This window comes from Rhinolophus sinicus, linkage group LG05 (genome assembly GCF_036562045.2).
Source record: "Rhinolophus sinicus isolate RSC01 linkage group LG05, ASM3656204v1, whole genome shotgun sequence".
NCBI classification, from domain to species: domain Eukaryota; kingdom Metazoa; phylum Chordata; class Mammalia; order Chiroptera; family Rhinolophidae; genus Rhinolophus; species Rhinolophus sinicus.
In genome coordinates, this window is record NC_133755.1 from 83,711,380 (window position 1) to 83,728,320 (window position 16,941).

General features: G+C 39.4%; 1 protein-coding gene across 2 annotated transcripts in view; it reads right to left on the minus strand.

The window, feature by feature from the left end:
- The window catches only part of STK38 (serine/threonine kinase 38), a 38,656-nt gene that overhangs the window by 6,394 nt on the left and 15,321 nt on the right, over positions 1-16,941 (minus strand). For both annotated transcript variants that reach the window (XM_019738799.2, XM_019738800.2), the window contains exons 5-9: positions 15,972-16,055; positions 11,604-11,727; positions 9,171-9,325; positions 5,605-5,707; positions 4,704-4,765 (exon numbers count right to left, since the gene is read on the minus strand). In XM_019738799.2, coding sequence (XP_019594358.1) covers positions 4,704-4,765; positions 5,605-5,707; positions 9,171-9,325; positions 11,604-11,727; positions 15,972-16,055 — 528 coding nt within the window. The remainder of the gene's footprint in view (positions 1-4,703; positions 4,766-5,604; positions 5,708-9,170; positions 9,326-11,603; positions 11,728-15,971; positions 16,056-16,941) is intronic.

Consider the following 16,941-nt stretch of genomic DNA (forward strand, 5'->3'; position numbering starts at 1 on the left):
TCTTGTAACACCTCCTGAGCACTCGTTCTCTAGAGGATGTAAGAGAAGTAGTGTCTTCTCTGGGTCTTGCCTTCCGAGCATCTTCTACTCAGACATCTTCCAATTGTCCTCCAAAGAGGTTACACTTATTTAAACAGCCTCAGTGGGCACAACCGCCTGACGTCCCACATCTCAGCAACACTTGGCTTTGTCAGACTTTCTAATTTTTACCAATCTGATGAGTACGAAATGGGATTTCACTGTTTTAATTTGCATTTCCCTTATTTCTAGTAAGGTTGAGTGCATGTTCATATGTTAATTATCCATTCAGGTCGTTCTTTTTTGAATTCCTGTTCAGATCCTTTGCCCATTCGTTGTTTCAGTTGCCTTATATTTTTTCTTATTGATTTGTGGAGTTCTTTATGAATCCAGGGCATTAATCCCTATTCAGAATATGAATTCTTCATAATTTTACATATTGCAAATATCTTCTCCCAGTCTGAGGCTTGTCATTTTTATTAGGGTATTTTATTTTTTAATTTTCATTTATTTTTTTTTTTTTAAGGAGGGCGCAGCTCCCAGTGGCCTATGTGGGGATCGAACCAGCAACCTTGGTGTAATCAGCACCACGCTCTAACCAACTGAGTTAACCGGCCACCCCTTATTATGATTTTTCAAATAATACAATATTTGTCGCATTTTTCAAATAATGCAATATTTGTCGCATACCAAAATGTGTAATTATTAAATTATAAAGTGTAATAATGAAAATGAATACCCATGGGTCCAACTGAAGAACCGAAATATGACCAGTGTCATTAAAATGAAGCATGTACTCCTGCCCCTCTCATCCTCCTACCTCTCCTAACCTCATGTTCAATTTGACCATTCCTCCGCTTTTAAAAATAAATTTAATTTTGCCATGTGTCTCTCTAAACGAGACCTTATTTAGATTTGTTTTTGAGCTCTGTATAAATGGTATCATTCTACATGTAGTCTTCTGCTGTTTGCTTTTTTCTCTCAATGTTTTGTTTGTAAAATTGACCCATGATGTCATAAGTAGCTGTCGTTCAATTTTTTTCACTGCTGTAAAATATTCTATTCCAGAATGTAACCATTTTCCTGTTGATGGACACTGATTTATTTCCATTTTTTTTTCTATTATGAAAATGCAATAAACATTCTTATACAAGTCTCCTGGTTCACAGGTGCAAGAGTTTCTCCAGGGCATATGACTAGGGGTAGAAATGCTGGGTTGTAGGATATGCACATGAACTGTAAGATAATTCCAAAGTAGTTGAAACATGTGGCTGTCTTTTCCTTTATGTCTTTCAATATACAGAAGGTTTTTTTCTTCAAAATAGTAAAATACATCAAATTTTTTTTTTATGATTTGTACTTCTTGTATCATATTTAAGAAATCCTTCTTTACTCTGAGGTCAAAAAGATATTATATCCTGTATTTTCTTCCAAAATTTGCAGTTTTACTTTCCATCTACGACATATTTTGTGAATACTATCATGCAGAAATCCACTTTTTCCATACATAATTGTACATTGTTTCCTTTCAAATGCACATATTAAATAATATAAATGCCAGTTTAAAAAACAAAAGCTTTAAAGTCTGAAACATGGATTGGGCCCTCCCCAAGGAGCAGAAATATTTTCATTCTAATTATAAAGGTTAAGAAACCACAGAAACCCTTCAATTTAGAGTCTAGATTTATTCCAGCAAAGCTGAATGTTAAGTAAATCTTACTTGTTCAAAGATTTCGATTATAAAACCAGAGACCTGTTGCCACAGCTAAAGAATTCCTTTGAGATGCTAAGGTGTTAAAAAATTCTTGGAGTTATAAAATATAGCCAAGAGCAGGCACAAAGCTGTGACGCAAGGCCGTGCTCTCTCTGGGATGCCAGCCCCGAGCCTCAGGAGCTCACACTTCACCACACTGCTAGTACGGAGTGGGAGGTATTTCTATGCTAAGGACTGTCCCTTCCCAAACCTTTGTCTATTTTCCACACCAAGGGTGTCCTCCCACTCCAAGCTCTTAATACCTCAAATCTGCACCCTCTTTTTCTTTTTTTTGTCTGGGTATTTACAGTATCAGTTAGAGCTGCACTCTGGAAGAGCTTTGTTGGTTGTTAATAGTCCCTTCAAACACAGGATGTGTTCCAACTTATGATTTCATTTAGGATTTTAGGGGAACTAAATCAATTTCATTTCCTACTCCATCACTTCTGTAAATTCTACACCGAAAAAAAAATTGACAAAGATCAGATGCCCAGATGTACTTCATCTCTGACCTCTGTGGTTTAATAACTTAAAGCTGACACATACCTATTTCCTACACCAGTTACTGAGGCCTAAGGTTACCCAAGACCACATTTTAAAACATTATAACATGATTTAAGCAGCCCATGGGTGAATCATAAGCCTCTACTTTATTCAGTGATTTTCAATGAACTGAAAAGTAACAGGCTGGGTGCAGCAATATGCTGGGCTTAACCTAGAACAGTAAATTCATGTTAAGCTTTAACTAATATTAACCTTCCAACTTGATACGAGCTGAATGGGATCACTTATGAAAGGTCAAAAGCAGTGTTAATTGACCTTTTGAAGACTGAGAAGTGGCTTTTCTTCAAGTTATCAAAATAGGTAATCTGAAGATGACCTTAATACGTTTCCATTTCTACTACAGATAAAATAAAGAGGCAAGAACCTTAACCACAGCATGAGAACCTCAGCTTATTCAGATTTTTAAAAAAACACCTTTTAAACTATTGAAGGACATTGAACTCCAAATACAGAAACTATGAAATCTCCTTCCTTACAGATCTATAAATGGTTCCTAGTAAGTCTGACAGGCCCCTTTGGTGCTTGTCAAAGAGCATAAAGCATAAGGATAATTTAAGGTTTTTAAGCTTAATTACTCCTCAAATAAATATTAGTACAGTGGCCAAAGATTAAATCTTGGCTTGCTTTAAATAAAATCACAGAAGATTCCTTACCTCTTGTTAGATTCCAAAACATAGGTAAATAATTTCCCAATGACGCAGGAGCTATTGTTTAAGAACGTCTTCCTTGGAGGGCCTCAACCTTCACTGCACAGAATCACCCAGAGTCCTTTTAAAAATCAGAAAGCCAGACTATATACCCCAAACCACTGAATCAGAGTCTCTGGGGGTGCGACCCAGACATCAGTATGTTCGGAAGTTCCCCGGGTGGTTCTGATGTGCAGCCAAGGTTAAGATCCAATGTTCTATGGGGAGGCATAAAGGCAGCATACGACCACATCTGCTCCTGACATTCCCTAACCCGCAACAAGCTAAGTAAACACTTTTCAACCACATACAGAATCTAGACATGTAAAGGGGATCAGAGTTCCTACGGAAAGGAGACTATGCTGTGACTATACCAAACTTAAACATCCCCAAGTTAATGTGGGAGAAAGATGATCAAAGATTAATTTAAGTTACTGCAGCTCTAAAAGTGTTTAGTTTAAGTTAATGCCTCTCCCAGGGCCCATGTTTAACATAAAAATCATAACACTCAAAGTGTGACCTGAGGCCCACTGATGGGCGTCAAATAAATTTAAAAAAAAAAAAAAAAAAAAGCAAGTCTTTTCCTTTGATTCTTTCCTAAAGCATCCTACTAGCTTCCATTTTCACATATGACTGACGCCACTTACTAGGGACCTACTAAGTGAGCTATGAAAGATACTATAGAGACCTCTACTTCAGTATTTTACTAAAAAGCCTGGCTGAAAAGCTGTATCTGGCAAACCTGCCAAGTTACTACTGTATACATTGCCAAGCAGAAATGCCGCCATTTCTAAGTAACAGACGTACATGAGCATCCTTCTGAGTTAGTCACACTTTCCACTGCTGCTATGCTTGTTTTCTAACGACCAACTGTTAGTCTAGCTTTGCCCTCACCAATTTCATTTGCTCTGGGTTTCTAGCAAAGCCTAAGTATGCGGTGATACACATTTCTATCATCCCTGGTCAATAATTTTCCAATAACTAGACATTAGGACATGTACACGTACACTGCACTTCAAATATGAACCAATGAATCAGAATAAAAGTTTGCTACACAGCAATATTTCACTGGTGAATTTGGATTATTTAAATAACTTCCAACATACTATCAAGGTAAATCCAATAATGTTTTTTAAACTTGTGGGGCCTAATTTTATGTTTATACACTCAAATACTTACAAAGTAAGTAATGAGCACTTCCCTTAAATTTCTCACCAATTTTTAACACCAAGTAGGAAAGGGTAGAGCAGGTAAATTGAGGAGTCTTGATCTGCCAAAGTGAATCAAATTTTAAAAGTTTGAGGACCACTGCCTTAAGGCCCTGGGGAGGTATCTGTACTTAGTTTCATTCTGAGAGACTCCAGTTTCAATATCACCCCTTTAACACTATAAAAAGAGAGAAAAGGTAGGACAGGAAGGAAAGGGGTTGTCACCAATATAAAAGTTCAGAGAGAGGTCATCCACTGAAAATGTCACAACCAAAACAACTTCATGTTATGTGCCCTCCTTCACAAGATTACTTTTGGGGCTACCAACATAATAACAGTGCTCTATTAAGGTCATCTTAAAAAGCAAGGGATGGATATGCTGCAAACATTTATCAAACACAAATTTATGTGCATATTTTTTGTACACATTTATACTTGGTTTGTAGCACATAAGAAGCTACAGGTATGACTTACTAGCTGACGTCTATTTCTTTTCCAGGTTTCTGCTTTCCTTTTGGAGTTCATGTTCTGGAAAGCTAAAAGGAGAGAAAACAAGTTCTAATCAAAGTTCAGACAGGAATGTTTACTACTCTTTTAGGCTCTGATTCAAACCACACGAGACCCTAAGGTCTGCTCATCAATAACTCTGATGACACATCTCCCAGCGAGCCTGTTAAGTCCAAATCGGAGGCTCTGGAGCATTTACTCAAAGACTCACACAACGAGAGCTGAAGCAGCCCTTCCATGTGGATCACGAGGCCAGAGAGGACATGGACAGGTCTTAACCAGAATTACAGAGAATTTACTCAGAATTACAGGAAAGTCAGTCTCATCAGAAGCAAAGGTCCTAAAGTGGACCTAAAATATTGTTTCTCAAAATTACCATCCAATTTCCAAGAGTAATAACTGTTACATAATCAGAGTCTTCTGAATTTATAATACATTATTTGACATAAGCTCCTCTAAGATGAATTATAATTTTACTCCATAGTCTCAACTGTTTGATAGTGCTAGAGTGAAAGTAACACTCATAAAGATAAATTCCTTTCTGCCATGACAGAAAGAAGCACCGAGGATAAATCTCCTGTGGAACTGTTCCCAAGACTTTTTCCTCTATGCCCCCAAATTCCTTCCCAGGGACCTTCTCAGGAGAGCTCCAAGGCAAGCTCTTTCTGATATCTGTCTTAACACCTTTGGTGGCACTCATCTTGCCTCACCGTACACAAATCACAGGCAAACCTGGGAAGATTTGTTTAACTCTCAGAAGGCTCAAAGTGAGAATCTCCTCACCTGTCCTGCATATTCTGGTTACCAAGGAACAGCTCTTCTAGGCCCAGCTAAGGGATAAAAAGATTAACATCACCGTTAAACTTACTGAAATCACTGGGGAGGCTGTGGTTCAGATTCCTATAAAATTCTGTCCTATGTGCTTTCTTCAGTCCGGTGCAAAGGCCAAAGTCAGAAAGTTTCACATGGCCCTATGGGGAAGAAGAAACAAGATGATGGATGGATGAACATTCATGGACGTGGAACAGAACATTGACTTCTCCAGCTCCTTGCAGCATCCATTACAGCGCCACAGCCAAAGTATGCCGCCCTTTTTTCTTTTATTACAGGGAAAAATTATAATAGCAAATAAAATTTTAAAAGATCACCCAAATCCTATTATACTAATAAAGTATCCTCATTTTTATTATCTTGTTTTTGTCCAAATATAAATTTTCAAACATAGCTGAACCCTCCAGAGCATCTAAATATAATTTTACGACTTCTTAAACGAAGTCAAATATTCTTCGGTTTCTATATAGTCTTCAAAATTACCAGTTTTAATGTTTACAGATAATCCTCAAATGACTTAGTACATCCTTGTTTACCCAGCCACCCCCCCCAAACCTCCATTTCCAATTCTTCACTCGCATGTAATTGGATTACAAGCAACCCTGTGACTGAGAGCCTGTGTTCCCAACCCTCACGCTGCCTGGTACAGAAGATAGTCTTAATGAATGGTTGTTAAATAAGGAGTAAATGAACAAATCTAGGTTCATATAGCTTGAATTATTTCATTTGGAAAAATTCCAAGGAGTAAACTATTCCAAACACAAAGAGAATAAACTTAATTACATAGTTCTTGATAAATGTTGCCATACTGCATTCCAATCACGACTCTCTGCCTCTATCATTCCCTTCAGGAAAAACTCACACCTTGGGCCAGACACCATAAACTGTAGCGTCTCATTTATAACTCTTAAGCCACAGCTCCCAGACTCAGTCATCAAACGGCTTGCTGGGAAACAGCAGAACCAAAGCCAGAAATCGGCATGTTCTTTCTCCCCAGACCAGGATTACCTACCCTCCCCACTCCCCTGATCTCATCCTAACCAACCCCAATACCGGATGCTCACTCCATTTCCAATGCTTCACTCTCATGTAATGTGCATTACAAGCAACCCTGTGACAGAGAAGGTCTCCAATCTCCTGATCTCATCTGGAAAATGGGGACAATGACGTCTTCCTGGCAGGAATGATGAGGATGAATGCATACAAGGCTCCTAACCTGCTGCCTGGCACATAACTAGCCCTAAGAAACAGGCAGGTGTTCTTGGAGCGGTAAAATTTTAAGCAGAAAAGGAGGTAAAACCAAAAATAGGGGAGGGAACCCTGATGCTCAGAGAGCTACAAGCTCAAGGCCACACAATAACAAGGGGTGTGGCCACCATTTGAGCATCAGTGATTTCAACATCTGTGGTCTTGCCCTGATAACCACCTGCCTTCAGGCCCTAATAAGCAAAGGTCCCAGGGTGCAAGGCTATAGAGGAGCTCGCTCCTTTCCGTCAGGTTTTATGTTGTTTTGTTTGGTTTTTAAAGAAATCCCATTAGGTTTGGCTGTGTGCACATGCGTAATAAGCTAAACTGCCAAACAAAGACAGCTTTGAGACTATTAACCTGATCCTTTTTTTTTCAGATCTGCAAATAACTTGTTCTACAAGCTAAGGAACAGAGTTTAATTTGTAGTTCTCATAATGACATGTTTTACCAGGACACCACTAAGAAAGGAGTGTCTTACAGAGCAGTGCCTGGAGCAAATGCTAGTCTAGCCTAGATTTTCAGTTTCAGGGAATTCTGCAGCTATTCTGAGTTTACAGCAAAAACACAAAACTTCTACATTTTCACTTCTACAATCTACGTGGCTGACCACATAAATGAGCTCCCTTGTGAGAACATTTTTCTACAAGTTTGGGTTAGTATATTACAGAGAACAAATCTGCACCTAGCGGGGTTCCCCATTCCTCCTCAGCTAGATTGAGTCCCCGAGTTCTTGACCTTCAATCTCCGCTGGACCTGAACATACGCGCAGACTACAGGGTACAAGTAAGCCAGCACTAAGGCACCTGGGGTACAGGGCCCGGGCACGTGAACCCAAGACCACACAAAGCAAGGCCAGGGCTTCATTACAATTATATAGGAACTTAATCACATTGAAGAATACTCCCATATACATAAACATTTTAAAAGCAGAATACCTAGCTATTTACTTTTAAGATGCTAACTGTATATAAATTACTGATGCAAATAGGAAAGGTATTAAAGCTATTACATGAAAATAATGGTTATCTTTGAACGAGAAGATAATAGGTAGTTTTTTCTTTATAACTCTCTGCATTGTTCAATTTTTCTACTATATGTGTGCATTATTCTTTTTTTGTTGTTATGAACCCTTTAATAGTATATACATATAAATCACCCAAAAGGATGCACCTATAGAATGACAGAGCTGTGTTTGAAATGAGGGCTTTAAAAGAACAGGGTTTTTTAAAACAGCCTTCTGGTTGTTCCTGAAGACTAAAATACACACACACAAATATAAATACACACATATATATTAATATTCATGCATTATGTATACATGTGTATATATGTATGTATGCTTATATGTATGCATGTAGGGGATGAATGTGAAAGGAGCGAACAGGTATCGTAGGCTGGCTTTTTTCTCATAAGAAAAAAGCTATTAATCAGAAGAAATTGTCTGACAAATCTCCTGCCCTTTTGAAACAGAAAAACAAAGGTTTTCAAAGAAAGTAGACCAAAATTTCAGTTTTTTCAAAGATAGCAAGCTAGTTACCAGCAAGAAAGAAAAATATCCTTGGAATTAAATTTACTTTTCTACTTAAAAGAAAAATTCAGCCTAGACCACAATTCAGTGTAACAGAACCTAACATTCTGGAATTTTAGAGCTGGAAGGAACTTTGGAGCTTCTCTGGATCAATATATTCACTTTAGAGGTAAACGAGGCCCAGAGGGCATAGACCAGCAATCTAGCAGCACAGGGATTCTCTCCTGATTTGCTGTGAGTTTAAGAACCAAACAACTAATGTCATTTGCATGTCTAACGATAAATATGAAGAGGCCATTACAGAGGCTGAGCAGGCCTCTTTAGGCAGAAGGCATACTATGTGGGACCTACACTCTGCGACAGCGCTGCTGCTGTGCCTGATGTCCTGGTTCTTGGCGGGGTCACCTGAGGAGGCTGCCCAAGAGGGGGGTTCTCAACAGGTGACGCAGCAGTAGAGCTAACTGTATGCTAAGAGAAGGGGACTGTCTTTGGCTTTTTTACAAAATAACCTTCCGAATCACTTTTACTCTTAATCATTTTCAAAAATGTCCTTTATTTTTAAGAGGAACATTCAATTAACTTATAGAATCATAAGCCTTTCAGAGAAAGGAAGTTAATGGCAAACTTACCTGGGGGGGGGGGGGAGAGAAGGAGAGAGACAGACAGACAGACAGACAGACAGACACAGACACAGACACAGACACACACACACACACACACACACGCGCACACACATGTAGGCCCCGGCCCCACAGGCAGCACAGGAGCTAAAGCAGAAGCTGCTCAGGTGGTGAACACATGCAGTCCTGCTCTACCCCCCAGGGTACCTTGCTGTCCAGGAGAAGGTTGTCTGGCTTGATGTCTCTGTGGATGAACCCAAGTTGGTGGATGGAGTCTATGGCTAATACTGTTTCTGCTATATAAAACTGAGTCTCCTCTTCTGTCAGGGTGTCTTTCTTCATCAGTAGGGTCATCATGTCCCCTGGAAACAAGAAGATACAAAACCACCACACACACATGCACACACGCGCGCGCGCACACACACACACACACACACACACACAAACACATAAGTGCCCGTTTTCAGATCTGACTCCCCTATCTGCCAACAGAAGGCAGGGCTAAACAGACCTGTGCTGTGTTCCAGAGACTGACCCACACTGTCACTCTGGGTGGAAACGGTAAGCGGTTTCCAACACTTAAAAGGTCAAATTCACAGCCACGAAGAGCAAAGCCCTTTCACCCCAGCTACCTGATGCTGACCACTGAGCTAGGATTTCCATTTCACTTTAAGAGAGAAAAAGGAAATTTCTCTGACACCAAAAAACTAAATTTGCTTAGAACAAATTTTGAACTGGGGAAAAAAGCTACTTCACTTTTAACTTTGTCTGCACAAATATCTGCAAACTTCTCTATACCTAGGACCAAATGGCTTGTCCACACTGTTTTGCTGTTGTTACAGAGAGAGGCTGAAGTGCCAAACCAAATGTAAACATTTGGGAGGCTGAAAACTAGCTTTCCAATTTCTGCTTATAATAATTAAACATAAACAAACAGAAAGGTAGGATTTTAGGTAGCAAAGTGCTAGTCAACAAAAAATTAAAATAAACTGAAAATGCTCCATACTAGAATGTGTAATAGCTGCCTCCAAAAAATGCACACTGAACACTTCCCAAGATCAGTGGGGTTTTTTTTCCTCTGGTATCTTATTATAGATATTTAAAGATACACCAACATGCTTTATGCAATTTATACAACACAGTACCAGTAGTTTAGCAGTTAAAGATAACCTTAGTTTTCTGCAGTCAAAATGTAATTATTTCTGCTTAATACCAGCAACATAAAACGGCAAAAAACAGATTCTGATCCTACCTCAATGGTTAGACAAAAGCAAAGAAAATATACATAAGCTCAGAGAAACAGAAAGATTTAGTTTAGATCGCAAATAAAGCCACTTATGTTAGAAAATAGGGGAAAGAGAAAGAAACCTCGGATTTTAACAGAGCATCATGCAGCTTTTAGAATTTCATTTCATTTATAACTTTGGGGGAATTTTTGTATTTTTAGAGAAAAGTAGATATTTTACCCCCAGGCAAAAACCAAGCCATTTATTAAAATGCTCTCTTTTTTGACCCAAGACTTGAAAAATAAGAATCCCTAATCACTCCGGGCAGCCACACATTCAATCTGGAGGCACACCAGCGACTGGGGCACACACTCTGGCCGGCTCTAAGGCAGCGATGTGGCCTTACAGGGTGGCACAGGAGAGCAGCCAATGGCCTCACCTGTGCGAGGTCGCCCAGCCGATCAGAGAGCTCAGGCCAGATGGTACATGGCTCTGCAGGGCAGCTCCACCGAGGGCAAAGGGCGGGTCCCGGAGACATGAGAGGCTACGGAAGATGGAGCAGGTAAGGCTCCAGGAGACCCATGTCAGGGGGCTGGTGACCGAGCTGGTTCTTACTCCTATTTAAGTGGAACCTAAATAATGAAAAGTTTCTCCTCGTTCTATCATATCCTTTTCTGGCCTTCATCAATTCTAAATAAAAAAATTATTGATGACCCTAGGTCTAAACTAAAGGTTTTCACAAGATCAAAATAGGATGTCACAATTATATTTGCTTTGCTACAGAATCAAAGAAAGAAAAAGCTCTTTCTTTTTCCCACTAGAGTTTCCTCCTAGCTCATCTGCTCACTGGGAAAGAGACTGTGTCCCCCAGAACAGATGGCATGCCCTGCTCCGGGTTTACTGTGGAGCTCTTAGGAGACACACATGCTGAGCTACATAACACTGGAAATCTCAGAAATGAGAAACTTCTGGCTACTGATTCTGGCTACTGATCCAGGTAATGAGAAATTCACTCCTCATTCACATAAGTTATAGAAAAAGAAACCAAACGTTGAAGCAAAGAATGTTATCGTTTCAATTTTGTCACTTGGGTAACTGATTATACATGATTCCCATTGACAGGAGAGCAGGCAGAGTCCCTAGTTTATTCCTATATATTTAGAAAGAAAAAGAAAAGAAAGAAAGAAATGTCCATCTGAAATCATGAGAATGCGTGAGAAGGTTACTTTTATGGCACTAAGAATTGTAGAGAGGCACCCCAGCACAAGACAGGTTACTGACTTCCTTTACAGACCTAAAAAAGATACAGAAAGTAACGGTGAGCACGATTAAAAGTAGAAAGGAGGGTTAATTGAGGTGAGAGAGAAACCACAGAACAAAAAGGAAAAATGACCTTTCATCGTCAAGTCATTACCTCCAGGCAGGAACTCCATGATTAGGTAGAGGTTTAGCTTATCCTGAAAACTATAGAACATTTTCACAACCCACAAACTGTCTGCCTCCACTAGAATGTCACGTTCCGCACGAATGTGGCCAACCTGGAGGTACACGCATTTGATTAATGACAAGCTTGCTCTGCTTTATTAGACGGTATATTTGTTTCAACAATGTAAATACTATTTTGAGTATTCAATTGTGATGACGCAAAACATCTCATTTATGCTTAGGCAAAGCTACGAACTCAAAATTGATAACATTTGACTTGAAGGTATTCAGTAATGAAACTTCAGTGATGACAGGCTTAAAAAAATGGCAAAATGAATGGCTTTAATGCAAATGGCAACTTTAACAGTGCTATAAATTGAATCCCTGATTAGTTAAAATTACCATTATTTTGCATATCTTTTTGTTCCAATACAGGAGTGCCCCCCTTATCTGGGAGGGATATGTTCCAAGACCCCCAGTGGATGCCTGAAACCAAGGGTAACACAGAACCCTATACATACTATGCTTTCTCTGATGCATACATACATCCCTATGAAAATGTTTAATTTATAAATTAGACACAATTAGACGTTAACTACATAACTAATAATAAAATAGAAATTATAACAATATATAATAAAAGTTAGGTGAATATGGTCTCTCCCTCTCTCTCTCTCAAAGTATCTTATTGTACTGAACACACCTTCTCATTTAAAGGAAGCACTTTAGTTTCCCTCTGGCATACCTGAACTGCCAGTATTGCTACTCTTGTGCTTTGGGGCCATTACGTAAAGCAGAGGTTACTAGAACGCACGCATGGCCATACCATGAAAGTCAGTCTGATAACCCGATGCTACTGAGTGACTAACGGCAGGTAGTGTACACAGCGTGGAGACGCTGGACAAAGGGATGATTCACGTCCCAGGCGGGCCTGAGTAGAATGGTGCAAGATTTCATCATGCTATTCAGAAGAGTGTGCAATTTCAAACTTATGAACTGTTTATTTCTGGAATTTTCCATTTAATATTTTCAGACCACAGTTGACCACAGGCAGCTGAAACTGCGGAAAGTCAAACTGCAGATAAGGGGGGATTACTGTAATCTTTTATGATAAAAATTAGTCTCAAGATGAGACTCTAAACAAGTCCTGGCTCCAGTCTGCAAAGGTACCTGCAATGACAGTGCCCTGGTTGACAGTTCTAGAATTCTAAGATATCATAGCATTTGGTTCACCTGTGCACAGAGTATGTGCTCAATCAATTCTCAGTGAATTGAAATATAAGAACACCTAAGAAACGTTACAGATTCAAATTTATGACATTTCCAGTTTTCTACTTTTACTGAAATAATCTAACTAAGGAGACCAAGTTGCCGAAGGTTTGGGAGAAACAGTAGAATTATGTCATTAAAATAACATTTTATTATCAAATTTATCTTATCTAGTTTAAATGTAGAATAGTAATCAAAACAGTGCAGCAGATTATCAAATCCCGCCCCCTTTCCTCTTACGTAAGTGTCACAAAATGCAAAGCAGGGTTGAATGAGATCTAACTGTATCAAACCCAGTCCCATCCTTGAATAGAGGTTTCAGTCCTAACATACACTCCAGGGCTTGAGTTTTACAATATGTTTGAGGTAAAGATGCACCACAGGTCACAGACTGAAGCTTCTGTTGGCAAACTCAGCCATGATTGTTGTTTTGTTTGACACAAAGCCCTATATGCTTGTTTTAGTGGAATGTCTTTAGCAAAGCCAGGTACTTGCTTCCATTTGGACACAGGCCCCACCCCTCTGTCCTGTCTTATTTCCAACCTGCCTCATTCTCATTCTTCCACGCTAACTCCCAGGGGCCTGAAGGCATTTGAGTTAACGTACTATTTGAGTTTTCTGTCTCTACTAAAATTGTTCTTCGGGAAATTTTTAAATAAAAGTAAACTTACATTTTTACATCTCTACTTACAGTAAGAGGATGGGAAAAATGGAAGATAAGGGAGATAAGAACAGTGCTATGAAATCATAAAGCAGCCAAGTTAAGCATCTGCTTTTCCTCAGCTTCATACAGATACAAAGCTTTTGGGAAACACCGATGCCACTTGCTGAACTTCAGCCGTGGCTGTGACCCAGTCATTACCAGATGCGAAGGCTGTACAGGCAGGCAGCCTGCACCTGCCTCTGCATCCCCTGCTCCTGTTAAGGAGCCAGAGAAAAGACAAGGCGCTACTGGTACCACTTGTCACTCACCCTGGAGGTCAGAATGGTGACTGAGACATTCCCTGTTTGTCATGGGGAACATTACAGGCACTGTGAGCACACTTTCCCCTTCTCTCCTGGGCTGAAACAGCAACTAGGAACCTCAGGATCTGGAGTGGAATAGGGTGAATACAGGGTAAGGGACAGAAGAGCCAGAGGTACAGCTCACTCCAGAGGTTCCCTTCCTTCTGTCCCATAAATATTTAATGGGGAGGGGAATTACATGCTAGTTGCTATCCTGGGCACTGGGAAGCAGAAATAAAAGCCAGTCTTTTGTCCCTTACTAATGCTACACTGGCGTACACTATACTGGCATTACAACTGGAGGTTTTCCTTTTGTACTGAAGAAACTAGCTAAATGCTGGTCTGTTCTCCTTTAATTTTCCAGGTAGCAAAAATATCCACCCTGTGAGACGGAGTAACAATCTGAACTCTCACTGGGTAGCTTTAATTCTTGTTCAGTTTAATAAAAGCAAACAAAAAACATTTCCTCTGAATAAGGCACCTAACCTACAAAAAGTCAGGCTCTGAATTTCAACTTTGTCAGCCCTGCCCAAAGGCGATGGGTGTGCCCTGGTCTGCTTCCAGTCTCACCTTGCACAGACTTGCTGCTTGCTTCTTCAGCATGGCTGACCCAGGAAGTCTGTGGCCAGAAACTTTAACGTGACTATCCTGAGATCAAACCTAGGGAGTGGAGTCCAACAGCAAGATGGACTCAGGTTCTAATTCTAACAGACATTTCCTTTACTTTCACATAGAAAAAGTTTAGAAATTAATTTTGAAGAAGGTACAATATTTGAGAAAATGTTTTTACACAATGTTTTTATCCAGTTACCATGCTGGGCAACTGGTACATGCTATGAAGGATTAATAAGTGAGAATAAACTTTATAATTTTATTCTGAACGCTAATTATTTGATAAAGAAAAGGCTTGAGACTTGGTTAAACTTATAGGAAATATGTCTTGTAAAACTTACTTGTGAAATACAAAATATACTGACTAATCAGTACAGCTTTATATTTTCTTTTTCAAGATCAAGTGAAACTCTCTCTGTGTCTACACCCACACCACACACTAACTTTGAGATAATACATAAACAGGGCTTTTGCATTTTTAACAAGGTTGGTGTTAGTATAAGCTATACTGTCTGAAGATTTACTGCCAGGGTACTTGATATTCTCAACTGAAATTCCTGGCTGTCTAAAGCTTCTGGGTGACATGAAAATGAAAGACAAAGTATAAATTCCAAGTTTCGAGCTGGCACGTAAGTGACGCCTCAGTGGTTATACCTCCTCTCAAGAGGCAGAAAGGACTGGGTGTGGGGCCCGTCTCCATCCCTGCTCTTGGGCTCTGTATCCAAAGCCCTCCCTGCGTGAGGGCCTCTCTTTGCCTTCCTGCAGCATCTGATCTTTTACAAGATACTTGCAGGCATCACCCACTACAATCTGTTCTTAAGCAACCAGCTAAATTAAACTAGATTTGAAGAAAGTCTGCATTCTCGTTTTTAATATACTGTCCAATATTTAAAATTTATTTTGCATAAAGTATGTTTTCATCTTATAAATCTATCTACAAAGTAGGTTCGGGATTTAGAAAGCGTTTTTAATCATTAAAGAATGTTCTCTTTTAGGTAGTGCTGAGCTTCTCAGAAGACCCAACTTTGGTTTCAGTGTACAGAATGAAGTATATTGAGACACATTTTAGATTGCAAATTCCAAATTCTAATTCCTAAGCCTCAGTTCCAAAGTATATATACAATTTCTATCTCTCAGTATTCAGTAAGGAACATGCTACCACACCAAGTGTGACCTCAAAACAAGGCTCCTCTTGACAAGGACAACTGGTGATTAACTGGGAAATACAAATAGCAGATGCTTCTCTAATAGATTTTTAAAAGACTGCACATAACATGTAGGCATTACCTGTACTTTTAAAATATATATAAGTACTTCTTTGTTGGAGAAAGAAAAATATTATATGTATATTCATACATGACAGCTAAAGAAAACTATGAGAATATACATTTCAATTAAGCAAAAAAAGAACAGTTTTAGCAGACAAAAAGTTCATAAACTGACTAAAATCACTGTTACAATTGTGTTTTACCTGCTCTTTTTCAAGCATATCTGCTTTACGGAGTATTTTCATTGCATATACATGCCCTGTATCTTTCTTCTGAACAAGCCGCACCTAAAAGTTATAAAAGAAATGCCAAGTTAAAAGTTCACACTGCCAAGCTAACGCTTTCATGTGTTATAGGAAGTACCGTGTTATAGGAAGTACCGTGTTTCCCCGAAAATAAGACCTAGCCAGGCAATCAGCTCTAATGCGTCTTTTGGAGCAAAAATGAATATAAGTATTTAATATTTAAGCTGAAAAAGTACTGCAATTTTAATATAAGCAACCAGCAATAACAAAGCAGAAGAAAATGCTTTTTGATGTTACAAAATGGGTATGTTGCACACAGTGGAATCCTCAAACATCTCCGTATATGAACAGCTCGGGCTGCCTCGCTCGACAAATCAATCAAATTTAAAACCCTCACGTTCGAACTTAAGGACTCCTTAAAACCTGTGGCACGTCATGCAATCAGCCCAGAAAAACCTAAGTAAATGATAACAGCAATGTTTAAAACGATAGCAAAATCTCACGCATAGGAAAAATGTCTGAAGAATAAAACCCTCAAATGTATAATTAGGGAAATGGGGTTTTAGGGTTTCCTTTCTCTTTTTAATTTCCCAGTGTTTTTTAGAGAGAACAGATAAATAGACAAAAAGAAAATTAGTGGTCTACAACCCAAAGAAAACCTCCTTGGCAATTCCCTGCCCATCCTCCCCCCACCTCTCCCAAGATATGGATGTTTTCTTCTCCCTGCACCTTTCCTCATGTTTTTCCTGATTGAGTCCCACGTCCCTTCCTCAACGAACAGAAAGCGATTGAGAGGTGGTACTGTACCTTTCCCTCTTTTCAGGGGCCAACTGGGATTCTGAACACAGAGGGATCAATTTAATCTTTCACCTGCGCTTCTGAATATGCACTCACACTTCCCCAAGGTATTGGTCTTTAATAATATGCT